This window comes from Haliotis asinina, chromosome 4, assembly GCF_037392515.1.
Source record: "Haliotis asinina isolate JCU_RB_2024 chromosome 4, JCU_Hal_asi_v2, whole genome shotgun sequence".
NCBI lineage: Eukaryota > Metazoa > Mollusca > Gastropoda > Lepetellida > Haliotidae > Haliotis > Haliotis asinina.
The window spans coordinates 35,198,248-35,215,121 of NC_090283.1; the positions used below are offsets into that span (position 1 = coordinate 35,198,248).

General features: G+C 40.7%; 1 protein-coding gene across 3 annotated transcripts; it reads right to left on the reverse strand.

Annotated features, from left to right (window-relative positions):
• Positions 1–2,423: 2,423 nt before the first annotated feature.
• LOC137282460 (monocarboxylate transporter 2-like) lies at positions 2,424–10,556 on the reverse strand. 3 transcript variants are annotated; one of them, XM_067814216.1, is made up of 6 exons: positions 10,467–10,556; positions 6,800–6,995; positions 6,503–6,646; positions 4,730–5,542; positions 4,368–4,418; positions 2,424–3,037 (listed from the first exon to the last, which is right to left on the reverse strand). In XM_067814216.1, exons 2-6 carry the CDS (start codon positions 6,993–6,995, stop codon positions 2,823–2,825), a joined length of 1,419 nt encoding a protein of 472 aa, XP_067670317.1. In that variant the 5' UTR covers positions 10,467–10,556; the 3' UTR covers positions 2,424–2,822. The 3 variants fall into 3 exon arrangements, with proteins under 3 accessions (XP_067670317.1, XP_067670316.1, XP_067670318.1); XM_067814215.1 differs by lacking the exon at positions 10,467–10,556 and adding an exon at positions 10,280–10,431; XM_067814217.1 differs by lacking the exons at positions 6,503–6,646; positions 10,467–10,556 and adding an exon at positions 10,280–10,405.
• Between the last annotated feature and the right edge of the window lie 6,318 nt (positions 10,557–16,874).

Below are 16,874 nucleotides of genomic sequence, written 5' to 3' on the forward strand. Positions count from 1 at the left end.
GAGACGTCACATTGGACGCCATCTGTTCCATTCCGACTTAATCGAGTTAACAAATTAGTACTTGCGTTTCCTTTGCAGCTCAGTGGATTACATGAACATAACATTCAGATATTGTTTAAGGATGCGACACTAAAATGAGCCGTATGCTGATAATGCTATGTTCTTGCTGCCTTGTAATAGGTAGAAGAATTAGAAATTAAGTGTCAAAACTAATACGTTTATGTTTGTGTCATTTCATATGTTTGTGTTTGTGTCAGGCTTCTTGTCTAACCAAATGACGGGATGCAGTAAAACGTTGAAAATAGTATCTAGTCTACTGCTGGTCTAACCGTAGGTAACTGTTTAGAGTGGCATATAGAAGCTGGTGTGGTGAACAACGGGGACAGCTCTATGTCTATACAACCTCTCTATTATAATTCAAGCTTTGATACAGCTGCTAACACCGTTATCAAGCAAGTGGTGAACAATACTGTAGGAAAGGCAGTATTGCAATTGGCCACGGCACGTACACTCATGAATATTTCTTACGGATCCTCCATTTTGTAGCCTTTGTCATAAAAGCATCATGGTCAAGCATATCCTACTTGCCGGTGTTACTTTTTCAGTCAGATGGGATCAATATTTCAAATCCATGCAGGATCTTTTTCCTGGTGTTGGTTACAGGGTTTTTCACTAACTTTGTTTTGATTGCTACATTTGTAAACACAAAACAAAAAACAACTGTGATTATCATTGGCTGTTGTTTCCACGTGGCTACTATGTGTGAGGCCATTTCTGGTGCCGAACCATTGCTACTGGAGGCGTTAGGCATACGTCTTCATTCAGTCACATGTTCGTGAAGTAGAGTAAAATATCTGTCCTCCTGTCAGGGATACGCAAGTCCCATTTCATTCCATGAATTTTTCATTTTCTGCGATTTTTAATTTAGGATTACAAATTCTACTACTCTGGTATTGTCTGGTATTCACAGATGACACAAATGTATGTTGTTTAGTTCATGAGTTTGTGTAATTTACTTTTGGTTTATTGATCAGGGAACCTGCTCAGTGTTGGTTTGGATGACAAGAAACTGAACGTTTGCCTCGTTTTCTTCACTTACTGCATTGCTAGTTGATGATTCCCAGCAATATCAGCAGCTACAGCTACAACTATTCCTATATTCTCACCACCCACACTGTATAACCTACAGCTACAACTATTCCTATATTCTCACCACCCACACTGTATAACCTACAGCTACAACTATTCACATATTCTCACTACCCACACTGTATAACATACAGATACAACTATTCCTATATTCTCACTACCCACACTGTATAACCTACAACTACAACTATTCACATATTCTCACTACCCACACTGTATAACCTACAGATACAACTATTCCTATATTCTCACTACCCACATTGTATAACATACAGATACAACTATTCGCACATTCTCACTACCCACACTGTATAACCTACAACTACAACTATTCACATATTCTCACTACCCACACTGTATAACATACAACTACAACTATTCACATATTCTCACTACCCACATTGTATAACCTACAGCTACAACTATTCACATATTCTCACTACCCACACTGTATAACCTACAGCTACAAGTATTCACATATTCTCACTACCCACATTGTGTAACCTACAGCTACAACTATTCACATATTCTCACTACCCACATTGTATAACCTACAGCTACAACTATTCTCATATTCTCACTACCCAAACTGTGTAACCTACAGCTACAAGTATTCACATATTCTCACTACCCACATTGTATAACCTACAGCTACAAGTATTCACATATTCTCACTACCCACATTGTGTAACCTACTGCTACAACTATTCACATATTCTCACTACCCACATTGTATAACCTACAGCTACAACTATTCTCATATTCTCACTACCCAAACTGTGTAACCTACAGCTACAAGTATTCACATATTCTCACTACCCACATTGTGTAACCTACTGCTACAACTGTTCACATGTTCTCACTACCCACATTGTATAACCTACAGCTACAACTGTTCACATGTTCTCACTACCCACACTGTATAACGTACAGCTACAACTGTTCACATATTCTCACACCCACATTGTATAACCTACAGCTACAACTATTCCTATATTCTCACCACCCACACTGTATAACCTACTGCTACAAGTATTCACATGTTCTCACTACCCACACTGTATAGCCTACAGCTACAACTGTTCACATATTCTGACTACCCACATTGTATAACCTACAGCTGCAACTGTTCCTGTATTCTCACTACCCAAACTGTATAATCTACAGCTACAAGTATTCACATATTCTCACTACCCACACTGTATAACCTACACCTACAACCATTCACATATTCTCACTACCCACGCTGCATAAAATCAGAACAGAAGAAACTTGGTAATTAATAGTTCCTTTACACTCATTACAGGTTATGTAGGTAGTTTTCTAAACGATCTTGTGTTTTCACATGTGTTCATGATATTGTCAGTAAATTAGTTATATGTTACCTGTCCATGATAAGTTGTGTCACTCAGTAAGTTTGTGTAATTGACAGGCGAGTGTACAATGCATATTCACTCTGTTAAAATGATGAGTCTTAACACGACTCAAACAGCTAACAGTTGAAGAAGGAGCACTTATGTATTCGTCGTTAGGTTCAGCAGTGAAATATTGCCTGTGGTATGTGTTATTTCGGGACTGCATCTTACATGAAGCTGATACGTCGTACGGTGAGACTAAAACATTGGCGAAACAAGCTGAACAAACACATTTGTGTGATATTTGCATATCTGTCCTCATGCTCTATCAACACATTGTTCCTCCTCAACAGAATCCCGTCGAGGGGTTATTAGGGGCTCTAGTTTATCGCTTGTTTCATCTTTATCGCCATCGGTAGAAACATGCTTCACTGTCATTTCAGTGGCAGCTTCTGTGTGATGCTGGTTGTCACTGTTTTTCTTGAATGCTGCTATTGGAATGGTCATGAGACTGGCCAAAATAAGAGCCGCACCTGTAACAGAAGGGCCTATCTTTATAGTCACTGAAAATGCGTTCTGCGTAAACAGTTCGATGTGGCTTGTAGATCTTGAAAGAGGCTTGACGGATCTACAAATTCAGACAGAGCCGCATGTTTGTAACAATGGCATGTTCTGACACGAATCCCATGAACACAGCATAACTTAAAGAGACTCACATGAACACATTCAGCCTCCCTCACGACTCCTCCAGACTCACCTGAAAACAAGTAACTATCATCGTATTTCCGTGAGACCCGTGTAAACAACACACTAGCACTATATTCGCCGATACTCACCTGAACACAAGTAACTATCATCGTATTTCCGTGAGACCCGTGTAAACAACAGACTAGCACTATATTCGCCGATACTCACCTGAACACAAGTAACTATCATCGTATTTTCGTGAGACCCGTGTAAACAACACACTAGCACTATATTCGCCGATACTCACCTGAACACAAGTAACTATCATCGTATTTCCGTGAGACCCGTGTAAACAACACACTAGCACTATATTCGCCGATACTCACCTGAACACAAGTAACTATCATCGTATTTCCGTGAGACCCGTGTAAACAACACACTAGCACTATATTCGCCGATACTCACCTGAAAACAAGTAGCTGACATCGTATTTCCGTGAGACCCGTGTAAACAACAGACTAGCACTATATTCGCCGATACTCACCTGAACACAAGTAACTATCATCGTATTTCCGTGAGACCCGTGTAAACAACACACTAGCACTATATTCGCCGATACTCACCTGAACACAAGTAACTATCATCGTATTTCCGTGAGACCCGTGTAAACAACACACTAGCACTATATTCGCCGATACTCACCTGAAAACAAGTAGCTGACATCATATTTCCGTGAGACCCGTGTAAACAACAGACTAGCACTATATTCGCCGATACTCACCTGAAAACAAGTAGCTGACATCATATTTCCGTGAGACCCGTGTAAACAACAGACTAGCACTATATTCGCCGATACTCACCTGAAAACAAGTAGCTGACATCATATTTCCGTGAGACCCGTGTAAACAACAAACTAACACTATATTCGCCGATACTCACCTGAAAACAAGTAGCTGACATCATATTTCCGTGAGACCCGTGTAAACAACATACTAGCACTATATTCGCCGATACTCACCTGAAAACAAGTAGCTGACATCATATTTCCGTGAGACCCGTGTAAACAACAAACTAGCACTATATTCGCCGATACTCACCTGAAAACAAGTAGCTGACATCATATTTCCGTGAGACCCGCGTAAACAACAGACTAGCACTATATTCGCCGATACTCACCTGAACACAAGTAGCTGACATCATAGCTTCCCGAGATGTCCAGGACCATACCTACAGAGTAAAAGTCATTTAGAGATGAACACAGGCCGATCACTTTATCAAAGATTCTTCGTGTTATTGCCACACTCTGTCCTGAATGATGTTCTTTAACACACGTACATAAAATGTGTTCATAAATATTTGCAATGTAATCAGTCGGCATTTTTTAAAGTGTGTACATGTAATTGAAGCAAAGAATCTATACATTATTCAGAAGTATAGACCTATGGGGACATATACAGTTGAATATCAGACACTGAAACCATGCACCATTACAGTGTACACAAGGACAGTTACCCGGCAGACACCACGAAACAACACACCTGCAAACGGAGGTCCCAGCAGGAGCGATATTCCCACAAATAGATTCTTCGCTCCATATCCAGTTGCCAAACGCTTCACTCCGAGTAGATCCGCGGTGATGGGGTTGAACAGAGCTATTGGCCCTCCGGTATAAATTCCATACAGACAAGAAAATATGACCTGTTGCAGATAAGAACTGGAAAACAACGTGAACACCATGATGGTCACACCAGCTACACCGACTGTGCCCATGTGCAGAATGAGGGAGTCAATTGCAGGGTCGTTAGCAGCAAACCCGCCCAATACACGAGCGATCATACTTGATATACCCATGGCTGTAAACAACATGGCCGACCTCTGTGGGCTCGTTCCTTTTGATTCCGCATAATTAGGAAGGTGTATCTGGAAAGCAGATTCTCCCAAACCCCATGTAGCGAAGGATATCGCATACAAAAGGAAACTAACATTTGATAACACTTGTCTAAATTCATACATTATCTCCTTAAGACGGCTGACAAAGTAGCATACTGGGTGCCTATCTGTGTTTTCTTCCTGCTCTAAAACGTTGTCACTTGTTGGTGATCTGCGGTTTTCGAATGGCGATGGTCTCATGAGCATTCCACACACACATGAGTTGGCGCCAACTCCACCCATTATAAGAAACATTCCACTTAAACCTAACGTGTCCAGCAGAAATCGCACGAGTGGTGCTCCAATCAGCATTCCCCATCCTGCACCGGAAGTTTGAATCCCGGAGGCTAGAGGGCGATACTTGTTGAAATAATGGCCGGTGATTACGATGGCTGCCGTCTCCATGAAACTCACCCCAAGGCCTGAAATGAAAGTAATAGATCAACTTATCACACCAAAAATCACGTATAATGTATATTATTACAGGGCTAGGGGATATTCCATAATTATGAAAATGAAGATTTCATTCACTGTGTGCATTTTTCATGATGTGCTCCTGAACTCAGTCGGAGTGAACTTCTAAATTTGCCGCGAAAAGTGCCATGGTGCTGTTGAACATTTCCATGGATTTGGTATTGTTGTACACTTACTTAATCAAACGGGTTCATTGAATTCGGGTCGGTCAAGTCCAGAACGGCTGTGGTGCAGTTGTGAGTTTGAGAATTGGATATCAACAGACAAATACATTGATGACAGAAAGACCGTTTTATCAGAAAGTTCTGAAAGTCCGTAGTCATAGTGCTTTTCAAACAGGACAGAGCTACAGGCGCCAGAGGGAATGGACGGTACACATTTGGAAACAGAGATGGAAGCCTTACTGAAGACGTGTGGAGTCAGTACTGGACCCCCCAATCGCCGTAAGACAAATGTTCACTTTAGTCTTGCTTGATAGGTGTAACAGGATGATTGTCCTTATGCCGTTGACGTTGGACAAAACCAACCTTTTCGGGATAGCTCAGTAACCTTTACACGTTACTCACGAATGTGTCACTGGGCAGTACTACCGTTACTACATTTTTGGGCGTGACATGTGGTGCCATTTCCCCGCCGACACGGACGTCGTTTAATGTGTCAAGATAAGAACGCAAGAGCACACAGGGTTCGCGTTGTCAGGGTAACCTCCAGCTGGAGTATATAACCACCTTGAGATGCTCTGGATTCAGTCCTCACTTGTTACCCACTGAACCTGTCTTAGATGACCTTCGACGTAACTGTGAACAAGCACAGGTCACTCCTAACGAATCGCAGCAGGGGCAGTCGCATGGAATGAACCAAGAAGAAAGTCGTTTAAAAATGATTTACATTTAGTACCAGTATCTCACCAACAACGACGCCATAAGATGCAATGAGAATGTTGATAGAGTCGGCAAAAGAAGCGATTACCATGCCGACCAGTATCAATAATCCACCGATGATGGACGACAGGCGACAACCCATCAAATTTACAAGCGAGCTTGTGATTGGCCCTGAAAAGATAAGAGCATATTTACAAGTGGAAGAAGCTGGTGGCTGTTACAAGCATGTACACCACGTAAGTGGCTGTGCGTGAAGTTAGTGCACTATTTAGACTCATGGAAGCAATCAAGGTGGCATTCTTCTACAACCACGAATTTATTTACCCGTCAACATCACTGTTCCCAACAACGTCGATCCCACCCACGACGACTTTACGACGCCCTCCTTCATATCTTCCAAAACAGCTGTAGTGATGACACCAGTTGAGTAGTACAACACGCCTGCGATGACCACCTGTAGCCAGCTGACAGTCAGAATCACCCAGGCATAACCACGGTCGATAACCCTGCTAGTTGGCATCTAAAACCAGGAATAGACGAAAACTGGTGTGACAGAAAAGTGAGAAAAGTGTACATAAACCTATCCAGATACAGTCGCAGATACTCAACATTTCCACAATACCTCATCTACCCGGTTTGGACAAGAAGACAAGCCTTGGCAAGGTTGGGCATACTACAAAAAATGCTCGTGTAGGTGCTGGGTGTTTGGCTTTTAGTGGCGTGTATGTGTGTGTGTGTGTGAGAGAGAGTGTGTGTGTGTGTGTGTGTGTGCGTGCGTGCGTGTGTGTGTGAGAATATTTTGGAAAGAAAGTGCTTCTGCAGTTGCTTGCTCTTTGAGGAGACCTATGAAGTAATATCAAAGGAATGTATGTTATAACACGATTCAGGTCAATGGAGTTTTAGATCACTGTCATCCACCTATTCCATCATAACTAATCTAGATATGTGGACGTGAACAGAATACATTGACTCCGATAAAACGTTCTATGTACCCGAAATAAATATATCCATGCACAATTACAACAGTGCATAGTTTCGACGTCCTATGGCTTCTCCAGTATTTCCTGTCAACTCCTGATTGGTGCACGTTATTTAAGAATGAAATCGCCATCGCTGTGCACAAGGAAAGCTATGTCGAAAAGGGAGATGTACTACTTCGTGCGACGTAGTGGTTGCTGCACTGTGTTACGCATATTCTATATGGATCACGTGACAACGACGTTTACTAGTCGTGGATGGAAGTTGATAGAGATAAGAGAGTTTGATGAGAATGGTTATATAAACGCATGTGAAGTATAGTGATCGTTGTTACACAAAATGACGCGAAATGGCTGACCTTCTTAGTCATTTGACGAAATGAGTTATTTCAAAATCTGTCTGTTACATATATATCAGGGGCGTCCTCCCATTTGTTACACATGCCAGTTGTTACATACCCTACCCAATACACATAGGGTCACAGACCACTGCACACACCTATTACCCCTTCGTGATGAATGGGATAGTCCATACTCGCTACAGACATAGAAAGAGAACGAAACACAATTGATCAGCACTAGATATAACTACATGTGCCTTGTCTCTTCTCTAGCTCTTTCACTAAGACTGCCGATAAACTTAGTCTGAGTGACATTTTCTGGTGGATGACTGTTGCCAAGGAACAAGATCTCCAATTGTTGTGTATTTGCATTTGCAGGTCTTAACAATGCATCGCCAGTGCTGACATTCTATCGTGTTGTAGACTTTGTGTAGAGGAATTCTTTGAAAACAATTTGTGATCTGCCTCTCTCTTCTCTCTACTCTTTGTATACCAGCCACGGTTAATGTGCAAGGGTCATCCCCAGTCACTTATATACTGAGTCAAAAAATAAAATTCACAAAATGCATTCACAAAAGTGCAATGTGAACGTGCCGTTGGCATGTTGTAAGCAGGAAGATCAGTTATTGGCGCCGCAAGAGCAGTGGAATGCAGCCGTCGTACTATGTATGACTTGCCATGTCGTCTACAACAAACTGGCACCACTTCTGATCGCCCAAGGTCATGTCGTCCACGTGTGACGTCACGAGCAGAAAACCGTCAAATCGTACTACGTCACCTACGTGACAGGTTTCTGTCGGCTATATGAACCAGGGCTGAGATGTTTAGAGGTTAGTTGTCCTCACAGACCATTTGAAATCGGTTGCGGGCTGTCACCCTCCATTCTCGAAGTCCATTCCCATGTTTGTGAACGGCGGTGTATCCTAATGGAACTGACTGTGGCACTGTCAGTGTATCCAGTACATCACACAGATCTCAGCAAATGAAATAATAACAATTTAACCATCTTACCATCTCTTGTTCTTTTATAGTGACCTGAAGAAAGAATGTGAAGTTTCTTTTTTGACTCAGTATAGTAATGATGCGTTTTCTCAATATAACTGAGTTACCTCAACTGCCCAGAGAAGGAGAAGTCATCCCAAGATAAAAACTGAATGTAAAATTAAATGCTAACTATACAAGCATCTATAACAACGAACATTTCTTGAGTAAAAAATAAACATCAAAACTGCTTGCTCTTAGTCCCTTTGATCCATGCATGTGACAGTAAAGCTGCTTTACTACACATCCTTTAAATATACAAGAAAGCTAGTATTGCATGATCTTAAACCCTTCGATCCATGACAAGACAAGACAGGACCAACGGTGGTACAAGAAAAAAAAATAAACTAGATAAACAGAGAAGAAAGGTGATACCATAGGGTCATTTTAACCTTTTATGAACAATATTTAAATATTCTGACAAATTATTCAATTCTGACATTTTTCTTGTGCAGATTAAACATATATTTGTATATGTGTTTGGCCAAGTATTTGGCCATTTACAATAAAATTCATCAATATGAAGACGGTGTTCTGTTTCAAAGGATGTACATCTACATATATAGTGTATTTATCCACCTGACAGTTACTCTTGCTTTACCATAACTCCTTCTACTGAGCAGTTTGGGCTAAACCAATATTGTTGTATCTATAGCACTAATTAACCCCCAGCATGCCTGTGTAACAACTGGCACTATCAGAGTGTATAACAACTGGCATGTGTAACAAATGGGAGACAGGTGGTTCTATGTTTAACTTTGCATGAAGCAAAGCCACTCATCTGGAGTGTAATTTTGTTTTGATAAGAGTGTAGACAAAAGGGGATGTAGGCACAATGGAAACACCCCTGTGTCTCTTCAAACCACCGGCTTTGTGGGCAGTGTATGTTGTAAATTTATAATAAAGAGAATTCATATGCATAAATAACTGAGATCCCATTTCACAGTTTAAGTCATCATATTTTGTAGAATTGCTTCGAATGCCTGAAATTATCCCTCACAACCAATTTGCTGAGCATGTTTGATGCATGTTCACAACGTGCACTACTCAACACAATATCCACTGCCCTTCCTCAACCAGACCCTTTTGTCTGTGAAGCCAGCTTGGGGACTCGGCTAAGCTGTGTGCTGAACACTTCGGGGGGTCCCTGGTCACGCCCCATTCGTTCAATCGAAGGATAACATATCTTACTGAATGTATCCAAAAGGAATTGTCTCTTGGAATGTTTACTTTATACAGTGCCGTCCCTAGGTATGGAATTACGACAGGTCCCCACACCCGTTAGTTACAGATGGCGCTTTTTGTCGTTTACTTGTCTTGCCTTTGTTCTGAATGTGTATGCTCCTGTATAGCAACTGAGAGACAGTTATCAGTGAGATATCCAGATATTGTTTTACGGATGGGAACTGACTAACTCAAAGACCGAGAGAGCTAATCTGACTTACTATATGGCTGTCTGGTAGTGATATGTAGGTACATCAAGTCGTGCCTATCACACCTGTGATATTTGTGGATATCTTCTCCATGAACGAAATAGTGATCCCATCTCTCAACAAATCAGCGGGCTATGTGAGGCAGTACGTAACAGACGCTACCTGTGTGTAAATCCCAGCTGTGGTGTCTTTGACCTACCTGTAGCTGAGCGCCAAGCCGCGCGTCTCTCGCCAGTCACACATAAGTGATCCTAATTAGTAGTCACAGAGCAATGTGTTTCCTTTCAAAGCAGTGGTTGTATAAAACATTCTGTGTTGATCATCACCCACGGTATAATTCAGATGAAAATACTATAGCGTTGTATAATATTTTAAAGCAGCACAAGCGTTCCTTTTGGCGTTTCTATTCCATTCTTCTCTTGCGTGTATATTTAGCTACATTAAATGTATAGCGCGTCTGACTTCAGAAGTACTAATCAAAGAATAAAATAGATTCATTTCACTTGTGCAGGTAGGTTAGCTCGACCTGTACCTATAATTCACATACGCTGTGTAATCATAACCTTGGTCAAACAATCCTTGAACATCACATTAGTGACAACTTGTACCGCATATATCTGTAAAATATTGCACCACTGCATACTCTCATAAAACAACACCTTGTATACTCTCATATAGCATGTATTTCTGTTATTGTGCGCCCTGCTCGTTTCAAAGCTGAAGAACTGTCGGAAATAGAAAAACTACTGTTGTCCGGGATGTTACCCTGTATGCCTCAACTTTACACAAATACAAATAAGATGTGTCGAAATAACTCACTTCGGCCTAACTGGGCATTCAGTGGGATGCGCAACAGCATATCCAGGAAAGCAGGTTTACAAGTAAAATCAGGCCAAACAATTCAGACTGTCGATGGCAACTAGGTCGCTCAGCCGGGTATGACGACGGAAAGTCGACTTACCTGACATGAAATACATGCGCTGCCTTCTGGAGCAAAGGGTCATCCTAAAAGATATTTTGTGATTTTTTATGTTATGTTGAACATGTCTCATCTATTGTCTTTCTTCCAGGAAGTGATTGTTAGGATATGCCAGTAAGTATGACTAATACCCATAGAAAAGTATCGCATTAAATGTCTCAAAATATACGTGACATGACCAATCGAAGATCGACAGGACTGGGTGTTGTTGTATATGTTAGGACCCGCCGTTTAATTCCCTGCTTTAATTTCCCTCAGGGATTATCATATCTCCGCTGATATCTCTATCCCACAGCCTCACCGCAACCATCGTCTCCTTCACCAGGCCTGGTTTTGCTTTTGAGACGACCCCTCCTACCTGCTTCGTTTTATAATGACAATGAGACTTCATGGCAGCTACATCCTTAATAGTTTCAGCATGAAAGTTATTATTTTTACGACAGCTATAGTATAATACAGCTAAGTCTAATTTCAAAACGGGCATTAAAAAAGTGCCCTGGGTAATGCAATATCATCGCACACTAGTTTGCATAAAGCGATAGTCTGTTCCAAATAAATCGTTTGCTATCTTCCTACCACTGAAACTGTAGTTAGGTCGAACTTACTTTAACAGATATTTCGCATATCAACTACATATATTGTAGAGATAAAAGTGAAAAAGTGTTGTTTTTTTCTGTTTCCTACAACGCTATAGCTCCCAACATAACTAATCCCCCAAATCGAAGCCTGACTGTAGTTTTCTCTTCAATGTTGTCATATAGACACATGTGCATGTCATAGGTTCAAACAACAGGTTCTACCAAAGACAAGGTGTGATGGACACCAGTAAATATCTCTTTTTGTAAAACAAATGCATTAAATACATTTTTGTACGTCAGATTCAACTTGGTTTCCTTTCTATGAAGTAAATATGACAAGACAAGATAAGATTTTATTAAGGTCAAAGACCAAAATAGCACCTGTCACCGACAATGTTGTGATCTTCAGCACATGACATGTTTATGATATAATGCAATGGTTATGACACTGTCCAAGGACAATAGTACAGATGGCATACGCTTACAAGTATAGTTACCTGAGGTATTTTTGATTGATGTTGTTTTCATCGTCAGCGTGACACGAACCATTTCACTCGTTTCGCTTTTCAGTTCAGTTTCTTTATTCCAACAAACCACCATCGGGGGTACAGGAACATTTTACAGTGTGAATGTAAGATGTGATCAGTTGGGTGAATAAACATACAATGTATTACAATTTGACGGTTTTGTTTAAAATTCGTAATAAAAATATGAAGAATTTATGATAGAGTACTTACAGATGGACAAAATATTTAAATTTTATGAGGTTTGGTCATTTGCAGTAATATTCTTTAATATGGGTGTGTCTGATATTATCGAAATACGAACAATTAAACAGGTAATGGAACAGCTGTAGCGGGCACCATATGTCATATTTGGGATTTCACTTCCTCAGTAAAGTACAAATTCTTTTACTTTTTTTTGGTTGAGTCCCATTCGGGATTCGAACCCGCACGGGGTAATTACATAGATGCCATCGTCTTAGCTGACTAAGGATTTTATGGCTGCGACTGGTCTCTACCGATAAGAAATGATTAGGGGGTCCAGACCACTTTATTGGGTTTAAGGTGTGCTTTGGGAGAAGCAGATATGGTTTGAAAGCTGGCTTATGCTTGAATAGTTTATAATAAATGCCTTTAGAGATACTGTATATGGTTTCATTCCGTTTTTGTATAAACTGGTCGTTTAATGTTGACCACACAGACCTGTCCGTGTCTTGGCACAGACGTATGGTTTTCATAAACATAGGTTAAACCAGAGTTATTCAGAATACTCTTAATAGAACTTAACCACACATAATTATGATAAGGTTTGAGGGTGCTATTTAAGACATGAAGATAACTTAAATGGATGAGTAACAGTTTCTTGGTCATGCAAGAAAGCTATGATTTTCTTAACAATAGTGATATCGACTGGAAATCGTCCTAACTCCCCATAGACCAGGAAGCTAGGGGTAGATTGGCGGAGCCCAGCCGCCAGTTTTAAAACTTGTAAATAGACCTTTTCAATATTATTAATATTTTCGTACCCCCAAATTTCCCACCCATTTAAAGCAATGCTTAAAACCAAGTATCGCTGAGTCTAAGAAGAGTACGCAATGCTAGGTTTAGATACGTGATTTCCTGAAGAACGCAAACATTGCTTTCTTAGATTTTAATAATACACTGTTAATCGCAAAATTAAGTCTACTGTTTTTGTCCAGATCAGTGCCTAGATATACATAATTATCAACAATTTCTATAGGTTGTGATTCAAAGGTAAAAAAGATTTTTTGCTTTCGAGAACCTACGCCAAACCTACGCCAAACATTATAATTTTAGTTTTTGATAGGTTTCCATCAGTCACAATAACCTTTAAATACGTCAAACGAGTGTTGCAGATTTTTCACATTGAGTATCATCGACAAACAATAAAATAACATTTTAATACACATGAATTCTTATTCATCGTCTGTACAAATAAAAGTTATACCTTCACAATCCCTGGTTCCTACGTGTACGTGTAGATCACCGAGGAATAGTGAAAAGAGTAATGGTGATAAGTTTTCTCCTTGCCGAAGTAACCAAATAAGAAACTAGACTTTTGGTCATCGACCATCACACATGATTTGATGTTACTGTACATATTCTTTACTAAATTCAGAAATTTCCACCCTCTGTTATACGTTATCATTTTCCCCAATAAATGCACAGTGTAATGTTCTTTTCGGCGACTTTGGATCAGAGGAGTTCCCTTTTTTTCTTATACAGCGACTGGATGATCCCATTATAATGCATGATGAAAAAAATCACATCAAAATACGAAACATAGAAGTGGCGTCACTGTGTGCATATTTACTTGATATTATATTGGTTATCAACCAGGTGGTCATTGTCGTGTTTTTGTTATTCATAATTATAGTGGCGTAAAGAAAAGTATTTCTATTTGTGTGTTTTAGACATTGTTTCGATGAAAACAAATATTAGGATTCTAGTAATGACCTCAGTGAAATAAGAGACTCATCTCGCAGCGTTCTTACTGATATATACACCCACAGTCCCAGGAGTGAGGGAGTTTAGTTTTACGCCGCACTCAGCAATATTCCAGCTATATGGCGGTGGTCTGTAAATAATCAAGTCTGGACCAGACGATCCAGTGATCAACAGCACGAGCATCGATCTGCACAATTGGGAACCGATGACATGTGTCAACCAAGTCAGCGAGCCTGACCACCCGATCCCGTTAGTCGCCTCTTACGACAAGCATGGGTTGCTGAAGGCCTACTCTACCTCGGACCTTCACGGATCCACAGTCACAGGAAGGGTAATGTGTGTTACATGAGGGGCTGACTGACTGACGTCATATGAACGAACTGAAATATAAAATCGTGTACTTTATTTGGCAACAATGCATTGCATTTACCTTTGTCAATGTTTTATTTTCAGTTTCAGATATGTGTAACTCTGAATGCTACTGTAGGGAATTGCAAATTACTGATCGCTAAATATAATAATCTGTGTTCATATCCAGAGGTAAGCCACGCAAAGTGTTGTTATGCTCTACTTTCCCAGGGTACAGTCCGCATTGTCCTTGTACTAGCTGAGCAATTGTATGCTAATGGGAAACTGCACCAAGTATTTTGCATCGTATCAGTATGTGTACGAATTGTAAGTGTACATCTGGATAAGTGATATCCACTTGAAATACAGATCCCATCAGTTGAAGTTGTGTGTTATGTCCCTGGTGTATTTACTTAGTAACACTGCCCTGCTCAGTTTGCGCTATAGCTAGGTCCTACCCAGTCCTATCGTCGTGTCCAAGTCCTTCCGTCAGCATGGCCTTGTGACCTACATACAGATTACAATGAGACGCAAAATGTTTATGTTTAAACAATAGGCATATGAAAGCAAACATGCACAAACCTTGAGTACCATTAAATATGTTCAGGTTCAGTTTGCTTAATAATGGAAAGTATGATAATAACCTTGAATGCAGCAGATATTGTATTGTACATGTATATGTATTTTGGTGGAAAGTGCAGTTTGTATAGGTGCCACATGTCGGTATTAAATCAGTTTTATGTCACAAAGGTACGAAGAAGGGTATCGGACGACCAGACATGGCTAATTATTTGTATGCGTAACTCCGGTATATCCTTTAAAGCAACTGGTCGGGAAATGGTTTTCATCTGTTTGATCAGAGCATAATGGGAAGTGAATATGAAGTGGAGGATAGCCAACGTTCTGACCCACCCATGGTGATGCCAGATTGTCAAGACAGCCTGGCTCATTCAGCAAAAACAAGACGTCACAAGTAAAGTTCTGAAGCATTACCAGGTACCATTTCGCCGGGTCTGTACGAGAACAGTCAGAAGTCGTCGAAAAAGACCCGTGTGCAACTCAAAAATGCCATCAAACGTTCTCTCCCGATAGATCATCACCAAGGAGCAGGTTTCTGGTTATTTGGATGGATGGTTTGCTGTCTAACCACGTACTCAGCAATATTCCCGCTAAATGGCGACAGTCTGCATATAAAATGAGCCTGGACCAAACGATCTATTGATCAATAGCATGAGCATCGCTCCACGCAATTGGGATACGATGGTATTTGTCAGCCAGTCAGCAAACATGGCCACCCGATCCCGTTTGTGGCCTCTTACGACTGGCATGAGTTACGAAAGACCAAGTCTAACCATGGATCTTTACGAGGTGTCGTTGGAGTTTACTACGGCAGCGCTAAAATCTGTGGATGGGACGAAGAATTCGTTGGTCTTCAAACCGATCAGTCCTTCGTGTAAGTTATGGACACTTGAGAGAGCGTGATCCAGGAACTGATGGATCCAGTTGTTGTCCCTACATTTTGATAACCATCCTTTTGTTGCAAGACCTGAATTCATGGATGACAACTTTAAGCCACACCGCTCTCGTGCAAGCGGCGGTTTTCATTTAGAATAATGTAGTGGCTCACCTACCTTGGCCAGCCATGACTCCATCTGATGTCATGAGCATCACGATGACCATACCTCCGTATGTTAGAGCGTTGTTCCTATTAGATATCCGTACCCAAATACGGTAATCTCATTTCTAGTATAAGACATTTCATATCAAAGGTGTTTGTCGTGTCTACTCATGTACTAGCACGATAAGTTGCGCTCAATGGAGGAAATCCTGTGTCGAACTTTCCCGCACCCGTTACGAATATTACTCATGAAAAACGTATATGAATGACTTCGTTGTACTTATACCTACAAGGGTGCACCATTTTCGTCACCAAAGTATCCAGTGGTTATTATATGCAAGCCATCAAACATCTCAGTCGATCTCTGGCTTGTGAGCAGCATCATTTTGCAACACGTTCCCTCCTTAAAATAGTAACACACATGCGCTATGTAACTCATGTTATGTGAGCAACAAGGTTCTAGGTAAACCTAAGTGGGCTACTAAATATATGTTCCGATTCTGCAATTTGAAATTCCTGAACTTGTACAAGTGTTCTCCTATGACGTGTAAACGTGTTTTGAATTGAAAGGATATCAGTCAGTTTATTCGCGTTTTCTGGATTAGTAAAAACT